This window comes from Athene noctua, chromosome 10 (genome assembly GCF_965140245.1).
Source record: "Athene noctua chromosome 10, bAthNoc1.hap1.1, whole genome shotgun sequence".
In the NCBI taxonomy this organism is placed as follows: Eukaryota; Metazoa; Chordata; class Aves; order Strigiformes; family Strigidae; genus Athene; species Athene noctua.
In genome coordinates, this window is record NC_134046.1 from 3473365 (window position 1) to 3492595 (window position 19231).

The 19231-nt window shown below is 70.8% G+C and overlaps 6 protein-coding genes across 8 annotated transcripts; 5 read left to right on the top strand and 1 right to left on the bottom strand.

The window, feature by feature from the left end:
* The first annotated feature begins 10 nt into the window (after positions 1 to 10).
* On the top strand, positions 11 to 2113 carry ARPC4 (actin related protein 2/3 complex subunit 4). The gene is made up of 6 exons (XM_074914109.1): positions 11 to 161; positions 352 to 470; positions 838 to 949; positions 1029 to 1124; positions 1253 to 1423; positions 1876 to 2113. Exons 1-6 carry the CDS (start codon positions 159 to 161, stop codon positions 1879 to 1881), a joined length of 507 nt encoding a protein of 168 aa, XP_074770210.1. The 5' UTR covers positions 11 to 158; the 3' UTR covers positions 1882 to 2113.
* Positions 2114 to 2776: 663 nt separating this feature from the next.
* Positions 2777 to 6492, top strand: TTLL3 (tubulin tyrosine ligase like 3). The gene is made up of 11 exons (XM_074914596.1): positions 2777 to 3031; positions 3130 to 3246; positions 3304 to 3465; positions 3613 to 3741; positions 3835 to 3949; positions 4075 to 4182; positions 4433 to 4601; positions 4676 to 4824; positions 4926 to 5172; positions 5254 to 5689; positions 5785 to 6492. Exons 1-11 carry the CDS (start codon positions 2777 to 2779, stop codon positions 6490 to 6492), a joined length of 2595 nt encoding a protein of 864 aa, XP_074770697.1.
* A 328-nt stretch (positions 6493 to 6820) lies between these two features.
* Positions 6821 to 8672, bottom strand: RPUSD3 (RNA pseudouridine synthase D3). 2 transcript variants are annotated; one of them, XM_074914220.1, is made up of 9 exons: positions 8619 to 8672; positions 8255 to 8322; positions 8128 to 8172; positions 7938 to 8034; positions 7746 to 7853; positions 7574 to 7658; positions 7379 to 7505; positions 7149 to 7288; positions 6821 to 7076 (listed from the first exon to the last, which is right to left on the bottom strand). In XM_074914220.1, exons 1-9 carry the CDS (start codon positions 8663 to 8665, stop codon positions 6897 to 6899), a joined length of 897 nt encoding a protein of 298 aa, XP_074770321.1. In that variant the 5' UTR covers positions 8666 to 8672; the 3' UTR covers positions 6821 to 6896. The 2 variants fall into 2 exon arrangements, with proteins under 2 accessions (XP_074770321.1, XP_074770320.1); XM_074914219.1 differs by lacking the exon at positions 8619 to 8672 and having other exon boundaries at positions 8255 to 8404.
* A 75-nt stretch (positions 8673 to 8747) lies between these two features.
* Positions 8748 to 9980, top strand: JAGN1 (jagunal homolog 1). 2 transcript variants are annotated; one of them, XM_074914280.1, is made up of 3 exons: positions 8748 to 8837; positions 9063 to 9160; positions 9280 to 9980. In XM_074914280.1, exons 2-3 carry the CDS (start codon positions 9072 to 9074, stop codon positions 9740 to 9742), a joined length of 552 nt encoding a protein of 183 aa, XP_074770381.1. In that variant the 5' UTR covers positions 8748 to 8837; positions 9063 to 9071; the 3' UTR covers positions 9743 to 9980. The 2 variants fall into 2 exon arrangements, with proteins under 2 accessions (XP_074770381.1, XP_074770382.1); XM_074914281.1 differs by having other exon boundaries at positions 8822 to 8870.
* Positions 9981 to 10083: 103 nt separating this feature from the next.
* Positions 10084 to 14396, top strand: IL17RE (interleukin 17 receptor E). Its single transcript, XM_074914380.1, has 16 exons — positions 10084 to 10206; positions 10296 to 10311; positions 10680 to 10835; positions 10930 to 11036; positions 11109 to 11232; positions 11320 to 11459; positions 11547 to 11615; positions 11709 to 11775; positions 11861 to 12048; positions 12213 to 12260; positions 12346 to 12391; positions 12500 to 12648; positions 12726 to 12794; positions 12877 to 12928; positions 13000 to 13101; positions 13309 to 14396. The coding sequence occupies exons 1-16, from the start codon at positions 10111 to 10113 to the stop codon at positions 13914 to 13916; spliced, it is 2037 nt and encodes a 678-aa protein (XP_074770481.1). The 5' UTR covers positions 10084 to 10110; the 3' UTR covers positions 13917 to 14396.
* Positions 14397 to 14794: 398 nt separating this feature from the next.
* Positions 14795 to 19170, top strand: IL17RC (interleukin 17 receptor C). Its single transcript, XM_074914379.1, has 17 exons — positions 14795 to 15014; positions 15091 to 15112; positions 15202 to 15566; positions 15760 to 15871; positions 15944 to 15988; positions 16156 to 16295; positions 16486 to 16545; positions 16709 to 16763; positions 16863 to 17050; positions 17132 to 17182; positions 17255 to 17300; positions 17415 to 17527; positions 17606 to 17674; positions 17744 to 17801; positions 17951 to 18046; positions 18129 to 18167; positions 18540 to 19170. The coding sequence occupies exons 1-17, from the start codon at positions 14922 to 14924 to the stop codon at positions 19145 to 19147; spliced, it is 2160 nt and encodes a 719-aa protein (XP_074770480.1). The 5' UTR covers positions 14795 to 14921; the 3' UTR covers positions 19148 to 19170.
* Positions 19171 to 19231: the final 61 nt, after the last annotated feature.

Consider the following 19231-nt stretch of genomic DNA (forward strand, 5'->3'; position numbering starts at 1 on the left):
CCCCGTGCCGCGGAGAGGCCTCGGCGCCGCCTCCCGGGCCCTCGGCGCCGGCAAGGAGCCTCCCGCCCCCCCCCTCCTGCCGCAGTGGGAGATCCCGCGCATCCCGGAAGAGGGGACGGGCCACTTCCGCCTGCCGGGACCGGACCGCAGCCGCCACCATGGTAGGGCGGGGGGCGCCGGGCTGCGCGGGGCGCCGGGGGCGGCGGCGGCGGGCAGGGCCGGGGCCGGGGCCGGGGCCGGGGCCGGGGCCGGGGCCGGGGCCGGGGCCGGGGTCGGCTTCGGCTTCGGGTCGGGAGGAGGGGGCTGGCGGCGGGGCCTGGGCTGGGGGCTGACGCCGCCGTGTCCCCGCAGACCGCGACGCTGCGCCCGTACCTGAACGCGGTGCGCGCCACGCTGCAGGCCGCGCTGTGCCTGGAGAACTTCTCCTCGCAGGTGGTGGAGCGGCACAACAAACCCGAGGTGGAAGTCAGGTACGGGAGCGGGAGGGGAGGGCCGCCGGGGGAGGGAGGGCCGCCGCCCGGGCCCTGCCGCCGTGCTGCCGGTTCGCTGGGCAGCCCGCGGGCCCCCGCACCCACCGGCTGCCGCCCCTTAGTCGTAGGGTTGGTGCCGCAGGGAGCCGGGGAACGGCAGGGAGGAGGGGGATCTGGCTTGGGACCGAGAGAGGATCTGCCTTGGGCAAGGACGCCTCCAGGAGGCAAAAAGCGTCTTGTAGCAGCACGAAGCAAAACCTCCACATCTCTGCGATTCCTGTGGCTCCCCGCTTGCGCGCTCCCTGTCCCCATTTCTGACCAGTAAATGCTTCCTTCTGAGTCAGCCCTGCCCTTCCTCTGTTCGCAGGAGCAGCAAAGAGCTGCTGTTGCAGCCGGTGATCATCAGCAGGAACGAGAAGGAGAAGGTCCTCATCGAAGGCTCCATCAACTCTGTGCGCGTCAGCATCGCGGTGAAGCAGGTGAGGCGGGGGCACGGGCAGCAGGCTGGCAGCTCGCACCTGGCACAGGGGCAGACTCACTTCCCTTTCCTCTCTCCAGGCTGACGAGATCGAGAAGATTTTGTGCCACAAATTCATGCGCTTTATGATGATGAGGGCTGAGAACTTCTTCATCCTGCGCAGGAAGCCCGTGGAGGTGAGGTGGCAGGGAGGGGGCAGAGCAGCTCCTGGCTCCGATGGGTTCTCCAGTGCAGAACTGGGACGCGGTGTTGCGTGGTCACTGGCCTGGGTGCTCCTCCCCAGGGTGCGTCTCTCTTTCCCCAGGGCTACGACATCAGTTTCTTGATCACAAACTTCCACACGGAGCAGATGTATAAGCACAAGCTGGTGGACTTTGTCATCCACTTCATGGAGGAGATCGACAAGGAGATCAGCGAGATGAAACTCTCTGTCAATGCCAGGGCCCGCATCGTGGCAGAGGAGTTCCTCAAGAACGTGAGGCTCTGAAACGGGAGGAGGCGGGTCCCTTAGTTCAGGAGTGGGATGTGGGGCTCAAAGCCAGCGTGGCCCTCGTGCCTAGAACCCCCCCGTCCCGTCTGCGGGGACAGTTGGGACGCTCTGCCTGAGGAACCTCCTGGGAACAGGGTGGGGAGGATGCCCAGGGGTGCTTGTACCCCACTTTTGCTCATGAAGTGCCAGCTTTGGAGACTCTCCCTGAGCACACTCGGCAGCGGGAAGCAGCCATGGGGGACATGGCCCTTCCGGGGACTGCTGCGGTGGCACACGCAGCGCCCGGACGAGGCAGCGGGAGAAGCTGAAAACGTGGATCTCCGTGAGCAGCAGCTGCCCTCGACCTCTCTCCCCGGTGACCGGGAGGGTGGTCAGGGCCGGAGAAGCATCGGTGGGCAGGGACTGACAGCCGGGTCTCTTTTCCTCTCGCTTTTCAGTTTTAGGCCGTGGTGCAGGACCCCGTGGCTCCCCAACGCTTGTGCCCGCCGGGCACCGTGCCTGCGCCTGCTCCCGTTACCCCCCCCCCCACCACACCGAGGACGGCCGGGCCGGGCCCCGCCTGCCCGTCCCCGGGCCGGGCGGCCGTGCTGGGAGCAGCCCCCGCTTGTGGCAGAGTGGCCCCGGTCGCTGCCCTTGTCTCGTCTCGTTTTTTTTAAACGGTCTCGTTTGCTGTAACCGCTGCCTCCGCCTCCTCCTTCCCGCCGCACCGGCAGCACCGGGGAGGGGGCGGGGCTTGGCCGGGGGGGCGGGGCCTGGCGGGGCACCATGGCGACGGCAAACAGCGGGGGCGGCCCCGACGGTGCGGGCAGGTCCCGGGATGGGAAAGGAGGGGTACGGGGGTGACTGGGAGGGGGCATGGAAGGGTTTGAAGGGGACCTAGGGTGGAATGTCTCTGGGGTGGGGCATGGAAGGGGGGGCTGTAGGCAGCAAGGGGTGGGCACAGGGGGGCTGCACGTGTAGTACTGGGGGGGCTGGTGTTTGTCCCCCCTTTGGGGTGGTGGAGCCAGGGTGCTGGCCAGGCCCGGGGCTCTGCGGTGCTGAGGCGGGGAGGGGGCTGCATCCTGTGCTGGGCTCCCACCTCCATCCCCAGTGGGGTAAAGGGACTGGGGACCCCTTTGGCACCTGGGGGGGAGGCAGGGCCACCCGCAGCTCCCCTCGCCCTCAGGCCACCGTGGGACGGTGCCGCAGGGAGAGCAGCGCTGTGGGCACGCAGCCCCCTGGGCAGGGACGGTGCTCAGCTGGGGGCGGGCACTGCCAGAGCAGGTGTCCTGGCTGTCCCCAGGCTTGACAGGCTGGGGACGAGGACACAGCAGGGAAGCGAGTCGTCTTGGGGGGCACATGAGGCTCGGGAGGTCGTTGAACACGGTGTCAGGGACCCTCGGGTCGGTCAGGCAGCGGCAGGCAGGTAGGCGCCTTCTCCCCGCTCCCTGCCCACCCTGCAGGGCTGGGGATGTGGAGCCAGCGGGGTCAGCCAGGCCTGTCCTCGCAGGGCGTGTGGCACCTGCCACCGCTGGCCACCGGGGCTACCGCCGCCCCTCGCTTGACCCTGAGAGGCTCAAGAGGGCCAGGCTGCACGTGGAGAGGGCCATCAAGGTGAGGGGCCTGATTTTGAACCCCCCAGCTCCCCCCACCATGCCTCTGTTGTGTCAATGGCTGAGAGGAGAGAGCTGAGCTGGAGGGACCCTCCCCAGGAAAAGAAGATTTTCATGGTGCAGGGCCCCTACCCCATCATCCGCAGGCTGCTGCGGGCCCGGGGCTGGGTGGAGAGGAAGCCCCCCGGTGTGGGCAGCCGGCCAGAGCAGCGGCGTGTCAGCCAGGAGAAGCAGCAGGAGGAGGAGGAGGGAGGTGCTGGTGCTGGTGCTAAGCAAAGAGGGGCAGCACGGGACCCACAGCCGGGGTCAGCATGCTGTGGGGCACGGCCTTCCCTGGGGACCCCAGAGCCCTGGTGCTCCCCACGGCCACCCGATGAGGAAGAGGAGGAGGAAGAGCGGTGGGATGAGGACCCCGATGGCATCCATGACCTCATGGTTAGCCCAGAGGGCCAGAGCTGAGCTCTGCCGCAGCCCCCAGCACCCTTTCCCTGGGACCCCCAGGTGCAAGGGCCAGCCTGGGGCAGGGGGTGAGGGTGGGAGGGGGGGGTTCCGCGCCTCACCCCGTGCCCCTCGCTCCCATAGTCCCGCCTGGTGCGGGACCAGGTGCCGTATTTCATCTGGACCAACCGCTGCAATGCCATCGACTGCCGGCTGCTGCGAAAGGACCAGCTGGTGAACCACTACGCCTGGGTGAGCGCCTTCACCACCAAGGTGGGAGCCTGGAACCCCCCGGGGGGGACACACACGATACACACGACGGGGATGAGGGGGGTTCAGCAGGGACCGCCACCCTTCTCTGAACAGGTTGGGCTGTGCCTCAACTTACGAAACCTGCCCTGGTTTGACCAAGCCGACCCCGACACCTTCTTCCCCCGGTGCTACCGGCTGGGAGCTGTGGATGACCAAAAAGCCTTCATCGGTGAGTTCAGGGCTGCTGTGAACCCCCCAGGGCTGTCACCCTTCCGTTGTCCCCACCCCCTGTGCTCCTGGTCCCCCGTGTCCTGTGCAGGACTGGGTGGGGACAATGCCCCCCTTTCCTTGCAGAGGATTTCTGCCTGACGGCAGCTCGCAGCTTGCTCAAAGTGGCCCTGGAGAGGGCTGGGGACACGCCGGTGGGTACAGAGCAGCCCCTGAAATCCAGCGAGGGGCCGGGTGAGTTGCCTGGGGAAAGGCCTGTGGGGGACAACGGGGTGTTCAGGGCCAGGGACATGTCTGGGGGCTGAGCTTGTGGGCTCAGTGCTGTGACTTGGGACCCTCCATTCCCTTATGAGTGCTCTGCCCCCCACAACCTATCCCCATGCACCCAACATCACCCATCCATAGGGACAGCTCTGTGCTTTGGCCCCAGCGGAGGCACAGCAGGTCCCTAAGAGCCATGTCCCTCACCCCATGCCATCCACAGCAGGACCGGGGCCCCCCCTGTCCCCCCAGCTGGTGGAGGAGGCCCTGCAGGTCTGTGAGCAGCACCTGGGCAGCTTGGGGCACCAGGACATCGACAGGGACACCCCATCGCCTGCCACGACGGCTATCGACAGGGACCGCTTCCTGCAGGACTACTACCGTGTGGTGCAGTGAGTGCCGAGCAGGACGCGGGGGATGCTGCGGCGGGGCTGGCACTGAGCCCCCCGTGTGTCCCCCCCGGCAGCGAGAGGGCCAGGCTGGTGCTGAGCGGGGCGCAGCGGGAGCGGGGCCGGGCCCTGCTGCGGGGCCTGGCAGAGCGGCTGCCCCAGCTCGGCATGGAGGGCCACCACAACGTCTGGATCCTCAAGCCCGGTGCCAAATCCTGCGGCAGGGGTAAGGCTGGGGGTGAGCAGGAGGCACAGAGACCCACGCCCGCTCCGTCCCTGCCGAGGAGGGGTCCCACCATCCCCGCATCCCCCTCCCGTTGCCCCCAGGCATCGTCTGCGTGGCGCGGCTGGAGGAGGTGCTGCGCCTGGCGGGGGGCTGCGTGGCACCCTTGGCGCCGGCGGGCAAGTGGGTGGTGCAGAAGTATGTGGAGCGGCCCCTGCTCATCTTTGGCACCAAATTCGATATCCGGCAATGGTTCCTGGTGACCGACTGGAATCCGCTGACCGTCTGGTTTTACCGCCAGAGCTACCTGCGCTTCTGCTCCCAGCCCTTCTCCCTGCACCGTCTGGACCCGTGAGTGCCCCCCGTGTCGGACCCCGGTACCCCAGCACCTGCTGGCACCCCACTAACCCAGCCCCGCTCTCCCCGCCCCAGTGCCCGGCACCTCTGCAATGTCTCCATCCAGCAGCAGTGCAGGCCGGCGCGGGGGCAGCACCCCCAGCTGCCCCCCGACCAGATCTGGTCCTGCCAGCAGCTCCAGGCCTACCTGGCTCAGGTGGGGCGGGCAGGGGCCTGGGACCAGGTGATGGTACCCGGCATGAAGGCGGCGGTGGTGGGCGCCCTGCGCAGCGCCCAGGACCAGGTGGGGTCCCGCAAGGGCAGCTTCGAGCTCTACGGGGCTGATTTTGTCTTCGGAGAGGATTGCCAGCCCTGGCTGTTGGAGATCAACGCCAGCCCCACCATGGCCCCCTCCTCGGCGGTGACCAGCCGGCTCTGTGCCAGCGTCCAGCGGGACATGCTGCGTGTGGTCATCGACCGCAGGGACAACCCCGCCTGCCCCACTGGTGCCTTTGAGCTCATCTACAAGGACGTGAGCTGGGGGTGTGTGTGGGGGGGGTGGAGATTGTGGGGCAAGCGCCCCCTTGGCATCCTGAGCCCCCGTTTCCCCACCATGTCCCCTTGCAGACGGCCGTGCCAGTGCCCGTGTACGTGGGGCTGAAGCTGATGGTGGAAGGCTGCTCCCTGAGGAAACCCCAGCCCGCACAGCACCGATACCAGAGCAAACCCCCCTCACCCGCACCTAGTGCCCCCCAGCCCCCCACCTCCTGGGGCAGAGCCACACAGGTCCCCCGGCCAGGAGCAGCGCAGGGGGAGCAGCCCCCTCTGGGGCGATGGAGCCGCCGCTGCCCCCCTGGCTCTGCCCCCCCGGCACCACTTCAGCCCCCAGACTGCTGTGCTGGGAGCCGGAGGGTGCCGCAGCTCAGCTGCCCGCTCAGGCAGCCTCAGGCAGCTCTGCCCCAGCTCCGTGTCTGTCCCCTGGCCAGGGCACCCATCCCCTTGCCCCGAGAAGTCCCCAGCAGCCCCTGGGGACACATGGGCCAGCCTCCCCCCTCCTCCTCTCCTACTGGGGTGCTACGCCTACCTGGACTGGCACCCAGCGCCTGGGCCCCGAGCTCCCACCCCGGGCAGCCGAGCCCCGCTGCGGGGAGGAGGCACAGGGCAGCTCCGAGGGGGACGCGGACGAGCTGTGACGCTGCAGGACACCCAGGAGGGGCCAGCACCCTGCCTGCGGCAACACGGCGGCACCCAGCAACCCCCCACCCCAGCCAGACCTCATCGCTGGGCGGGGGCACCCAGCCCACACCCCACAGGGGCTGCAAAACACGTCTGTGACAGGAAGCCTGGCTCTGACCTTCTTTCAGTGTGTGGGCAGGGACGGGGCTGCGGGCAGGAACTGGGGCCACCAGGGCAGGTCCTGGGTTGGGGGCTGAGTGGGGGCAGGAAGAGACACCCCCCCCCTCCCGCCTGCCGGAGCCGTGGCGGGGGCGATGCGGGGGTGCCCTGGCACTGGGAACCAGGTCAGGGACGGGGTGGGACAGCAGGGCTGCTGTCACCCCCTCTGCTCAGGGTGTCGGGGGGTGCTGGTGCCCCCAGCAACGCTGTGGGAACGGTGGGGGGGGGACGTATCTGACGTGGGTCAAGAAAAGAAACAGGCTGAGCCACCCCGGCAGCAGGGGGGGATTTAATGGGGTGATAGAGGGGGAGCAGGTTGGGGTGGGGGTCTCCCCCTGTGGGTGCTAGGGCTCCTGGTGCCCCGGCAGCCCCAGTTGGCGCAGGGTGTGCAGGAAAGGGGGTGGCGGGGGGGCACAGAGTGGGCCCTGGGGTAGCACCAGCTGCTGCAGATGGATGTGGAGCGGGAGGTGGCGAAGCTGCCGCGGGGAGAGCCCCAACCGGCGCAGCAGCTCCTCGTCCAGGACCTGCAAGGGAGCGAGGGCAGCTCAGTGGGGTCCCTGGGGGCTGTGCTGAGCCCCCCCTGTCCATCCACATACCTGTGTGCGGGTCGGGGCGGCCTCGGGGGGCAGGAGGAAGGGCACCCCCAGCACCCTGCCCACGCGGGATGAGTGTTTGTGGTCACCCAGGGCCGGGCACAGCAGCAGCATCAAGTGCACCGGGAGCTGCTCTGGGAAGGCTGAGGAGGCACCGGGGGGGTGTGGGGTGTGTAAGTGGGACTGTGCCGCGGCGGGGGGGGCACAGGGAGGGCTGTTGGGGGGCCACTCACCTGTCTTAGGCTGCAGCTGGAGGAGGGCGCAGCCCCTCGCGGTGCCCAGCACCCGGTAGTATGTCAGGGTGCTCTTCACCTCCTTCCTGGCCAGGCTGCGGCGCCCCGGCACCGGCACCGGCACCACCTGCGGCAGCACAGCCCTCAGCACCCCCCCACGCCCCCCCAGCCCCCCCCCCCCCAGCCCCTCCTTACCGCGGTGGTGTCACCCTGCTGCTGCCAGCGCAGCCCCACGCGGATCTCACCCTCCGCCTCTGCCGGGACCCCCACGGTGACAGCGCTGGGGGGAGAGGGGGTGAGGAGGGGACTCTGTGTGTGTCCCCCCCCGTGCTGGCACATGGCGGGGGGGGGACACACACACACTCACTGGTATGTGGCAGGGAACTGGCCCCTGCGGCGAGCACCAGTGAAGAACTGCTGGAGCTGCTCGGTGGCACGGTGGCAGGCGGACAGGAGGACGAGGCCCGAACACTCCCTGTGGGATGTGGCAGCAATGAGACTTGAAGGGGGGGGGGGCTGGCACCCCCTGACGCGCCCTCCCGGGACCCCACAACCGTACCTGGGGGGGGCCTTCACCACGTGGAGCTCAGCGGGGAGGCCCAGGCGCTGTCTCAGTGCGGGCAGCAGCGCTGTCAGGCTCAGCTCCCCGGAGGACCCTGGGGAGAAGGGGCGGGGGGGGTGTCAGTGGCCAGGGACACCCCCCCCCCAAGTCACCCCACTCCCAGCCAGACCCCCTGTCCCACACTCACCCAGGATGGGCAGGCCGGGGGGTTTGTTCAGCGCCAGCAGGGCTCCTGGCGAGGGGACGTTGGTCAGGATGTGCGTGTGTCCCCCCCGCTGGACCCCTCCCCAGCACCCCCCCACGCCCCCCAGTACCTTCCCGGTGCACCACGGAGGCCTCCAGCAGCCCCAGCGTCCCCTCGGGGCCCAGCGGCCGCCTCGACCTGCGGGGGGTGGAGCGGGGGTGGGATCCCCCCGTGGGACCCTCCCCGGCCACCTGCCCTGCGCGTGTCCCCCCCATCCCCACTCGTGTCCCCACATCTGACCCCACACCCACCGCCCCGCCTCCCCGCACGCGTGTCCCCGCACCCCTCCGCCCCCCAGCCCCTCTGTGTGCTCACGCGTGTCCCCGCTCCCACACGCGCCCCGTAACCCCCCCGACACCCCCCCCCCCACGCGCGCGCGCCCCCGCCGACACCCCGCCCTCCCCCTCGGGCGCGCGCCCCCGCGCCCCGCTGACCCCGCGGCGCGCGCCAGCGCGCGCGCGGCGGCTCCACCGCCCGCCATGGCGGCACTTGCGCATGCGCGGGGGGTGGGGTCGAGTCGAGGGGAGGAGCGCCACGCCCTCGAGCATAGAGTTTGAGCCTCCCGGGCGCCTAGAGCGGTCGCCCGGGTGTTCGGAGCTAGCGGGCCGCCACCACAGATAAGCGGAAGTACGGGTAGAGCGTCCCGCTGGCAGGTGGGGCGCGGCGGGGTGCGGTGCCCGCAGCGGGTGAGGGGCGGGGGGGTGACCCCGGGGGTGCCGCCTGGGGGGGCCTGTCCCGGGCCGTCCGGCGGGGCGGTCACGGCGGTGGCTGCGGGACGGAGGCCCGGGGGGTGTCTCCGGGGGCTGGAGCCCGCGGGTGGGGGCCGGGGCTGCGCCGCGGGGGGATGCTGGCTCCTGCCTGACGCTGTGCCTCCCCAGGATAGCACCATGGCCTCCCGCGGGGGTCCCCGCGCCGCCGGTACCGATGGCAGCGACTTCCAGCACCGGGAGCGCGTGGCCTCGCATTACCAGATGAGGTGGGTGTCCCGCCGCCGCGGGGACCCGGTGGCCTCCCCCGCGGGTGCGGGGTCGGGGGGTTTGTTAGCGGCCGCATCCCCCCCAGCAGGCCCTGACAGCCCCGCTCTCTCTTCCCCAGCGTGACCCTCAAGTCGGAGATCAAGAAGCTGATCTACACACACGTGGGCATCTGGCTGCTGCTGCTGGCCCAGATGTGCGTGGGGCACCTCAAGCTGCTGCCCCACGACCAGGTGGCCATGCCCTACCAGTGGGAGTACCCCTACCTGCTCAGCATCCTGCCCTCCCTCCTGGGCCTCCTCTCCTTCCCCCGCAACAACATCAGTTACCTGGTGCTCTCCATGATCAGCACCGGCCTTTTCTCCGTGGCTCCCCTCATCTACGGCGCCATGGAGATGTTCCCCATGGCGCAGCAGCTCTACCGGCACGGCAAGGCGTACCGCTTCATCTTCGGCTTCTCGGCCGTCTCCGTCATGTACCTGGTGGTGGTGGTGGCCGCCCAGGTGCACGGCTGGCAGCTCTACTACAGCAAGAAGCTGCTGGACTCCTGGTTCACCAGCACGCAGGAGAAAAAGAAGAAATGAGCTGGAGGGAAACGGGTGGGCTCCTAGGAGGGTTGGGGGGGGGGGGGATTGGAGCTCTGCCACCGGGCCCCGTGGGGCAGCGCTGGCGCTGGCGGGGGGGCGTCCACGGGGACCAAACGTGCACGTCTGAGCCGCGCTACGGCTCTGGGCTGGCGTGGGGGTGCGGGGAGCGGCTTACGGGCCGTGGAGGGTCCCTTTCCCCCTTCCTCTGCGTGTTGCTCTATGGAAATAAAGCCCCTTGCACGCTCCCACGCGTGTCTGCGCCGCCCGGCCGCGGGGCGGGGGGGAGGTGGCGGGGCCGCACGTGCCGGCGGAGGAATGCGGCGGGGCCGGCCCGGGGCGGGGCGGGGAGCGGCGGCGGCTCAGCCATGGGGCGCCCGGTGCTGCTCGCCGCTACCGTCGCGCTGCTGCTTCTCCCCGAGGCCGGGGCCGCCGTCACCCGCCTCCGGGTCTCCGCCAACTTCGTGAGCACCGGGGGCGGCGCGGGGGGGGGTGGTGGAGGGGGGGGTGCGGGCGGCGGCGCCGCGCTCAACCCCCGTCTCTTTGCTTGCAGGAGTGTCGGGCCACCGGTGAGTAGCGGCGGGGCCGGGATCGGGAAAGGGCTGCGAGCGCGGGGCCCCCCCTAAACCCGCGGCTACCGGGTCCTGGAGGGCGGGGTGGGGGGCGGGAATCCCGGTCCTGCGGCGCGGAGCTCCCCCTTCCCGAGGACTCCCCGTGAGCAGAACTTCCCGCCCTCCCCTCCCCGTCCCCCGCCCGGGACTCCCAGTCTCCGGGGGCTCCCCCGTCCCGAGGATTCCGGTTCCCCGGGACTCCCGGTGCGCAGAACTTCCCCTCCTGCCTGGGGCTCCCGGGGCTCCCGGGGCAGGGGGCTCCCGCTGGCCGCGCTAGGCGGGACCCCCCGGTGTACGGCCGCCCCTCTCCGCTCTCCCCCCGCCAGCCGACAGCACGCTGAGCCGGCCCCGCTGCCGCCGCCCGGTGCGGGCCGGGCCCCCGCTGAACCCGCCCGCCCTGGCTCTGAGCAGGGCCCGCCTGTGCCTGCCCGCGCAGCCCTGCCAGCCCTGCCTGCGGGTGCGCTTGGCCCTCCCCGCCGCAGGTACGGGCAGGGGTGGCGGGACCGGACGCTGTCGGGTTGGAGAGGGAACGTGTCCTCCCCACCCGTGTCAGCACCCCACGCTGGTTTCTCGCAGAGCTCGGTGGTGTCCGTGGGCTGCAGCTCAACTTCCTGGAGCTGGGTTCCAACCGGGCCGGCTGGCTGCAGGTGTGGCGGCGGCACCGGGGACCGGGAAGCTCGACGGTGAGTCCCGGGGTGCACGGCGGGGCCGGATGGTGGGGTGGCACATCCCACTCGTGTCCCTGCTCCCCGCAGTGGCAGGTGCAGTTCGACTGCTTCCCGGTGGAGAGCGGCCGGCAGGTCCTCGTCTCCCTCCGCACCATCCCCGACCGAGGCTTGGCCCTCAGCCGCAGCCGCCTGGTCGCCGCCGAGCCGCCCGGTGAGGCTGGGAGGGACCCCGGGGGGGTGTCTCCGGGGGGAGATGCTGGCGCCGGCTGACCCCGCCCTGCCCCTGCCCGCTCCACAGGTCCTGCCTTCACCCACGCCTGGCTCCCCGAGGCGCGGGCCATCGAGGTGTGGGTGCCCGAGGGCCCTGCCCTGATGGTGCGACTGTGCCACCAGTTGGCCCTCGAGTGTGAGGAGCTGCCCTGGCCCTTCCACCGGCAGGTAACGGCTCCGGCCCCCCCACAGCTGCCCCCATCCCGGGCTGGGGGCTGCGCTCCCCACTGGCTGACGCTGCCTCCGTGCCTGCAGGTGCTGGTGCCGGGGGGCCGCCGTGTCTCGCTGCCGTATGAGTTCCTGGTGCCCTGCCTGTGCATCGAGGTGCGTCGCAGGGGAGGCAGCCACTGGGGTCCGTGTCTCGGCCTGTGCAGGGGGGGCACGTCCTGCCCTGACCGCCCCGCTCTGTTCCCCCAGGCCTCCTACCCCCACCATGACAGCCCCCGCAGCAAGCACTGCCCCTTCCGCGAAGAGCCGGCAGCCTGTGAGTGCTTGTGGGGAGGGGAGCCGGGTCCCAGGACTGTGTCGTGTGTGTGTCCCCCCAAGCCTGCTGACGTGCTGCCCCGCAGACGGCCCCGAGCTGTGGTCCTCGGTGCGCTTCCATGACTACAGCGCCAGCAGCAAGGACCAGATGGCGATGGTGCTGAGTGCCAGCTGTCCCCTGCACCCCCGGGCCACCCTGTGCTGGAGGGAGGTGGCGGCTGAGATTGCGCCCTGCCACGACATCCCAAACTCCACAGCCAGCGAGGAGGAGCAGGTGAAGGGTCCTGGTCTCAGGGTGCCAGGAGGAGGATTGTGGGGTCATGGCCCTGACTGGGGCACCCGCAGGACCCCAGGGTCTCCTAAGGGCAGCAGGTGGGCGCTGGGGTGCCCGTGGGCTGTGTGGGTCAGGGATGGTGACGCATTCCCTGCCTGTTCCAGGCATACACGCTGGACAAGGTGGATGTGCACCCCCAGCTCTGCTTCCGGGTAAGCCCCCACGGGTGGGAAGGGTCTGGGGGGGGGCAGCAGTGGCGGCTCACCCAGTCCCTCTGCTGATCCCCGCTCCCCCCAGTTCTCCTACGGGAACAGCAGCCACGTGGAGTGTCCCCACCAGCCAGGTGAGCCCCACGGGTGGGGGGCCCTTTGCCCTGCCCCAGGACCCCTCGCACCCCTCATCCCCTCACGGATCCCGCAAACACCACCCCCCCTCTCTCTGGTGGCTGCAGAGACCGCGTGGAACGTCTCGGTGAGCGTCTGGGGGCTGCAGCTGCGCCTGCACCTCGTCTCCAGCATCCCTGCAGCCTTCAGCGCAGCCCTCTGCCAGCGCCGGGATGGGCAGTGTGAGCCCGAGGCCCCCCTCTACACCGTCACACGAGTGAGCAGCGTGGGGCTGGGGGGCAAAATGAGGGGGGGGACACTGACCCGAGCTGACCCTACCCTTGTGCTTTGCAGCCGGAGGGCTCTGCCCCGGGGGAGCTGGCGCTGCTGCTGCCAGTGAAGGTCTTGGGCAGCTGCGTGTTGGTAAGGTGACCCCAGCGCTGGCACCCGCATCACAGGGGGGACCCCAACCTGCCCCCTCCCCCTCACTTAGCTCCTTCCCCAGGTGTGGCGCTCGGATGTGCACTTTGCTCGGAAGCAGCTGCTCTGTCCTGATGGTGAGTGGGGGTCCTGCAGGGTCAGTGGGGGGGTGCACAGAGACCCCCTCCCCTCACCGCCCCTCTCCCAGTCTCCCGCAGGCACTTCGGGCTGCTGGGACTGGCACTGGCACTGGGATTGGTGGTGACTGTGCTGCTGCTCAACTGTCGAGGCGCCTGGAGGCCAGCTGATGGTGAGGGGCACCCCGGGGGGGGCTGCGGGATGAGGGGGGCAGTGGCCAGGGGGCTGGGGGTGCCAGGGAGTGCCAGCTTCCTGAGCTGAAGAGGGTCCCGAGGTGACATGATGGATGCTTGGATGCTTTCGGGGGTGCTGGGTTATCCCCAGGGGATGTCAGGGGGCTTGGGGCAGGGCTGTCACCTCTGTCCCCTCCATCCCACAGGTGCCCCGGGCGGGCGACCCGTGCTGCTGCTGTACTCGCCGGACTCGGAGGAGCACCTGGGGCTGGTGTGCGCCCTGGCCGAGCGGCTGCGCACGGGGCTGGGCTGCGACGTGCGCTTGGACCTGTGGGAAGCGGGCGGCGTGGGGCGGGCGGGCGCCCTGCCCTGGCTCTACGCCCAGCGGGGCCGCGTGGGCCGCCAGCGCGGCACCGTCCTCCTCCTCTGGAGCCGGGGAAGCACCCGGCTCTTCCGCCGGTGGCGACTTGGGGCAGCCAGCGGGACCCCCGGGGATGCCCACGACATCTTTGGGGCGGCCATGGCCTGCTTGCACGGGGAGCTGGGGGCGGCGGGCCGCGGGGGGGGCTGGGTGTTGGCCTACTTCAGCCGCCTCTGCAGCCCCCGCGATGTCCCCAGGCCCCTCCGGCCCCTGCCCACCTACCGCCTGCCCCGGCAGCTGCCCGGGCTACTGGGTGCCCTGCGGGGCAGCCCCCCGGCCCCCCGCCGCTGCTGCCAGGGTAGGGTGGGGGGGCTCCTACACCGGCTGCTGGAAATGGGGGCCGGGGAGAGCAGCCCCCCACCCCGGCCGCCTGAGGTGGCCACTGGCACTTGAGTGCCCACGCTGGGGCTGAGCTGGGCAGTGCTGCAGGGCCAGCGGGGCTGGGCACAGCCCCCCGGTGAGGGCAGGGGCCCCCCCATCATGGAGGTACAGGGCTTGGCTGAGGGTGCTGCCTGTGGCGGCAGGAGGGGTGCCCGTGGGGTGCTCCTGGGTGTCGCAGGGACCTGAGAAGGGCTGGCCCTGGCCATGGGATGTGCTGCGGGGAGTGGGGCGAGTGTCTGGTTGGGCTCCTGAGACCAGGAGCAGAGGTGCTGTCCTGGGCAGGGGCAGCTTTTATTTCCACACAGGGAGGTCCAGAGGCGAGCTGGGACCCCCGGCGAGGCCCCGCGGGACGCCACAGCTGGGTGAAGGGCCGGGGCAGTGCTGGAAGAAGCCGGGCAGTGGGGTGGGGGCTCCCTGCCCTGCCTGGGGCACTGGGGCTGGGGGGGCCGGGTGCTGGGCACAGCCCATCCCTGCTCCTTGCTCCCACGTCATCAGCGGGAGCTCGTCTGGGGTGGAAGCAATAAAGACACCGTTCCACCCTGCCCCGCTGTCCGTATGGTGTCGGGGGGCTCCGCCGGTGCCCCACGGCGGGTGGGGGCTGCCCGGTGCCCCCCTGCAGCACGGTGGGGGCAAGAGGACGCACCAGGCAGGGCACGGCCCGGCACGGCTGCTGCACCGCGTCCCGCAGGCGGCTCCGTGGGGCCGGCCTGGGCACCGTGCCCGTGCCGTGGGGCTGGGGCAGGCCGCGAGCCTGAGCCGTGGGGCCGCCGTGGGCCTCGTGGGGCCCCGAGTCTTCCTGGCGGTGCCGGGCTGCGGCCGGAGACCGTCCGTAGGTCGGTGCGGGAGCGGGGAGGCCCCACCCCGGGGCGGTCGCCGCGCTAGGACCCGGGTGTCCGGGATCGGAGCAGGAAGCGGGAGCCGGCGGCGGCGGCGGCGGCGGGGCCCGTGGAACCGGGAGCGGGGCTCTCGGGGAGCGGACGGCGTGGGGCCGGGGCCGTGGGGTGCCCCGGCCCCGCCATGCCTGTGCTGGGGCAGCTGCTGGTGCTGCTGGTGGTCGGGGAGGTGGCGGGTGGGCGCGGGGCCCCCCGCGACACCCTGACCTGCACCCAGGTGGGATGGCGTCGCTGGCACACGGCGGGCCGGGCACCCCGGCACCGCCACCGGCCTCACCCCCGGCTGCCCCCAGGGCCTCGTCTGCCGCCTCCTGGGTAAGTGCCACTACCCCGGCCCCCAGCCCACCCGGAGCGTGGGGCCCCACACCCATGGCCACCTTCCCTCTCCCCCCACCCCGCCCCAGACACCGACGTGCTGTGTGGGACGGAGTCACCGGGACGCGGCCCTGGGCTGGCCCTGGCTCAGCTGCGGCTGGAGCCGGCGCTGCGCTGCACCGGGCCCGTGGCCTGCTCGCCCTGCCTGGAGGTTCGCCTGCGCCTGGCCGTGCTGCCCGGTACCGGCAAGCCCCTCCGCCCCACGCCGTCGGACATCCCCGGGGCAGAGGATGGCGATGAGGGGAGACGGGGGTCGCTAGTGGATGGGGCCACCTCGTCCCAGCCCAACATCACCGGGCTGCTGCTGCTCTCCGGGCACGCATACGCCTTCTCCCGCTGCGTGGCCATAGAGGTCTGGGCACCCCTGGCCCCGGCGCTGCCCAGCCGATCCCTGGTACGTAGACGTGGGGCACTGGAGGTGGGTGTCTCTGGTACTGGCAGTCCCCGGGCGCTGCGGCGCATGGGGATGTGGGTGCTGGCACCAATGCATCTCCGTGGCACGGTGGTCCTGTTCCCCGTGCCCCAGCGAGGTGGGTGCTGGCGGTGCTGGTGCCTCGCCGCAGCGCGATGGTGGTTTTCCTGCCCAGGGCTGGGTGACCTTCCGGTGCTTCGAGGCGCCGCTGGGCTCTGAGCTCCACGTCACGGCGTACACCAACTCGCGCGGCCACCGGAGGCTGAGCCAGCGGCAGTGGGTGCCAGGTGAGCCACTGCCCTGCGTGCCCTGCTGTGGTGGCCTTGTCCCTGCTGCCTGCTGACCCCTTGTCCCCACAGACTGCTCGTGGCCTGCGGCACAGGCTGCTGTCCCCCAGTGCCAAGGTAGGTGCTGGTGTCCCCCAGCCGTGGCAGCGCTGGGATCCCCCCATCTTGGTGCACATCCACTGGGCGGTGGATGCTGGGAGAGAGGGTGACCCCCCGGGGTGCCGTGCCCTGTGCCACGGTGCTGGGTGCGTGGTGCCAGATGCCCTGAGCCGCCTCCGGCGCAGTGCCCAGGCTGCAGGTTTCCTCGGCGCCGAAGGAGGTGGTCGTGGAGGTGCAGGGGGCCGCGGCAGGGCACAGCTACACCCTCCGGCTCTACCACAACCAGAGCCACGGCATCAGCGGGCTAGAGCGTGCGGTGACCGCGGTGAGTATGGACTCCTTTCCTGACCCCCCCCACCCCGGCCAGGCTCTGGCTGCTGCCCCCCCCGTCCCCATCCCCGGGAAGTTGTGTCTGTGTTACAGGCAGGGTGCAGGGAGAGGGTCCCCTGGGAGCAGGGAACCCTGCTGGGGGGTGATTTGCCACGGGGTGACCCACATCTGGTTGCCGGTGGCAGAGCAGCCCCATGAACTACAGCCTGCCGGCCGACGAGGTGCTGCCCTGCCTCTGCCTGCAGGTGGGTGCCTGGACGGGCACCAGTGGGGTGGCAGGGCTGCCACAAAGTAGGGGGGCTCTGGGCACCATGTGTCCCCCTCTGGCATCCCGTGGGGGCCACCTGGCTCGTGGTCACCCCAAATCCTTCTTTTTGTTTGTTTTTTTTTTCTCTCTCCCCTTACCAGGTTTGGTCGGAGACCGAGGACCCTCTGCGGGCCACCCTGTGCCCCTTCTCCCACGGTACCTGCGCCGCGGGGCTGGGGCGTGAAGTGGCCGGGATGCAGGGGGACCTGAGGGGACGCCGCATGGGGTGACACCCCTGTCCCCGTGCCACCACAGATGTCGAGGCCTGGGAGCGGCTGTGGGCGCGCAGCCGGCTGGTCCTGCGCAGCGTCGGTAGCCAGGCACTGACCTGCTCCCTCTCAGCCCCCTGCGATCTCCCAGCCCAGCTGGTGCCGTGCTGGCAGCCGGAGCCTGCCGGGCCCTGCCAAGCCCTGCCCGGCCTTCAGCAGCCCGCCGTGGGGCAGGTGAGTGGGGCTCTGTGGGGTGCTGAGGGCACGGCGGGGGGGATGCGGGTGGTGCTGATGGAGCATCCCTTCTGCCCACAGGGACACCAGGAGTTTGTGGGGCTGAGGCCACACCCCAACCTCTGCGTGCAGGTAGGACACCCCTCTGCCCCACGGCTGCCCCACGGGCAGCCCCAGGCCCTGCTAACCCACTCTCTGGGGCAGGTGTGGAGCGGGGGGCAGGTCCGGCTGATCCAGTGCCTGCGGGACCGTGAGTACTGCTGGGGTGGGAGGGCAGGGGCAGTCTGGGGGTCCGACTGGGGGGTAACCCCCCTGCCCCGGCTTCCCCTCACCACCCCTTCCCAGCCCTCTGGCACATCCCCAGGAGCGCTGCCCGGCCGCCCCGATGATGTCCTGCTGTTGGAACACGGGGGTAACACTTCGCTGTGCGCCCTGGAGCGGGGCGCCTGCACGCCCCTTGCCAGCTTCACCAGCACGGTGAGGGACAGGGACCCCCGTGTCCTGGTGGCCGTGGCACCGGTGGCACAGCCGGCTCAACCCCTGCTGCTGTTGCAGAGAGCGGGGCACCCCGGGCTGCTGGAGCAGGAGCTGCGGCGGGACGTGGCGGCAGGACAGTGCAGGCAGGTTAGTGTGGGCAGCTGGGGGGCAGCGGGCAAGGACCGGGCAGTGTCTGACATATCCCCGTGCCCACAGATCTGGCACCCTGAGAACAGCACCGGGGTCACGCTCTGGGCCTGTCCCCTGCACAAGTGTGAGTGTCCCTGGCCATGCTGGGGGAGAGGGGGGCCGGTGTGGGGCTGAGGGAGGGCACCCACCTCATGGAGCCACATGCTGGGGACCCTTGTTGGGTGCTGGGGACCCTCGATGGGCACTCGGTGGACACTAACCCCTGCCCCACAGACCTGCGTGCCCGCTGGGCGCTGGTGTGGATGGGGGTGCTGCTGGGGGCCGCCTGCCTCCTGCTTCTGGTCCTGTTGAAGAAGGAGGATTTGAAAGGTGAGTGGTGCCCATCTGGGGGCTGTGCCCAACCCGGGACACCCCCCTGGGACCCCGCCTGACCACCCTGTCCTCCCCACAGTCTGGCTGAAGTCCCTGAGGGCTGACTATGGCTCCGAAGGTGAGTGTGGGGCGAGCCTGGGGTTTCGGGGGGCAGGGATGTCTGTGCCTTCCCCGCGGGGGTCAGGGGACGGAGCAGGGAGGGTCCCCCATCAGGGCTGGTTCCTGTTTTCTTCCCAGTAGGGGTTTAGGGGGACAGAACAGAGGGTGGGAACCCTATTGGGAAGGAGGGGGTGTCCCAACCTGCCTCTCCCCAGAACTGTCCCTTAGGATGGGTAAGGGGATTGGGGGGGCCAAGCAGGGTGTTGTCCCTCCCACTGTGGCTTGTCTCAACCTGCCTCCCACCATGGCTGCCCCAGAGGGTGGGCACAGAGTGCCTGGGTGGTTCGGGCCATGATGACACCCCCCCACACACATACTTCCACCCCCCCAGGCCCTTTGCGAGGCCGTCGGGCGCTGCTGGTGCACGCGGCGGAGCCGGTGGCAGAGCGGGTGGCGTGTGCCTTGATGGCAGCCCTGCGCCCGCTGGGACTGGCATTGGTGGCAGCTCCGGGAGGTGGCAGCGGGGTGGCAGCGTGGGGGCCATTACCCTGGTTACACGCTCAGCATCGCCGGGCGCTGCGTGACGGCGACACCATCATCCTCCTCCTCTCCCCGGCGGCTGTGGCTGCCACACACCAGTGGGACACTGGGGCCGGGGTTGTGCCGGGGGCCGGGGCTGCTGAAAGCAGCCCCGGCCCCCGGCACAGCCCCGGCCCCCACGATGTCCCCAACGTAGCCCCCTGCGAGGTGTTTGCGGCGGCTCTGTCCTGCGCCGTGCCAGCGCTGGCGGCGGGCAACGGGCACTACGTGGTTGTCCGGCTCGAGGCCTCGGTGCCGGCCGTGCCCCCAGCGCTGCGGGCAGCCCCTGCCTTCGCCTTGCCCAGCGAGACGGGGGGTTTTCTGCGGGCGCTGGCGGGACAAAATCGGCGGCGGGGACCGTGGCCGGAGCCGTATGTGGCGGCGGTGGCCGAGGGGCTGCGGAGGGCACTCGGGGAATAAAGCGGTGCCGGTGCTTTTGGCAAGTCTGAGGCCAGCTCTTGTGGTGCGGGGGGAGAGTGGGGACTGGGATGGACTGGAGAGGGG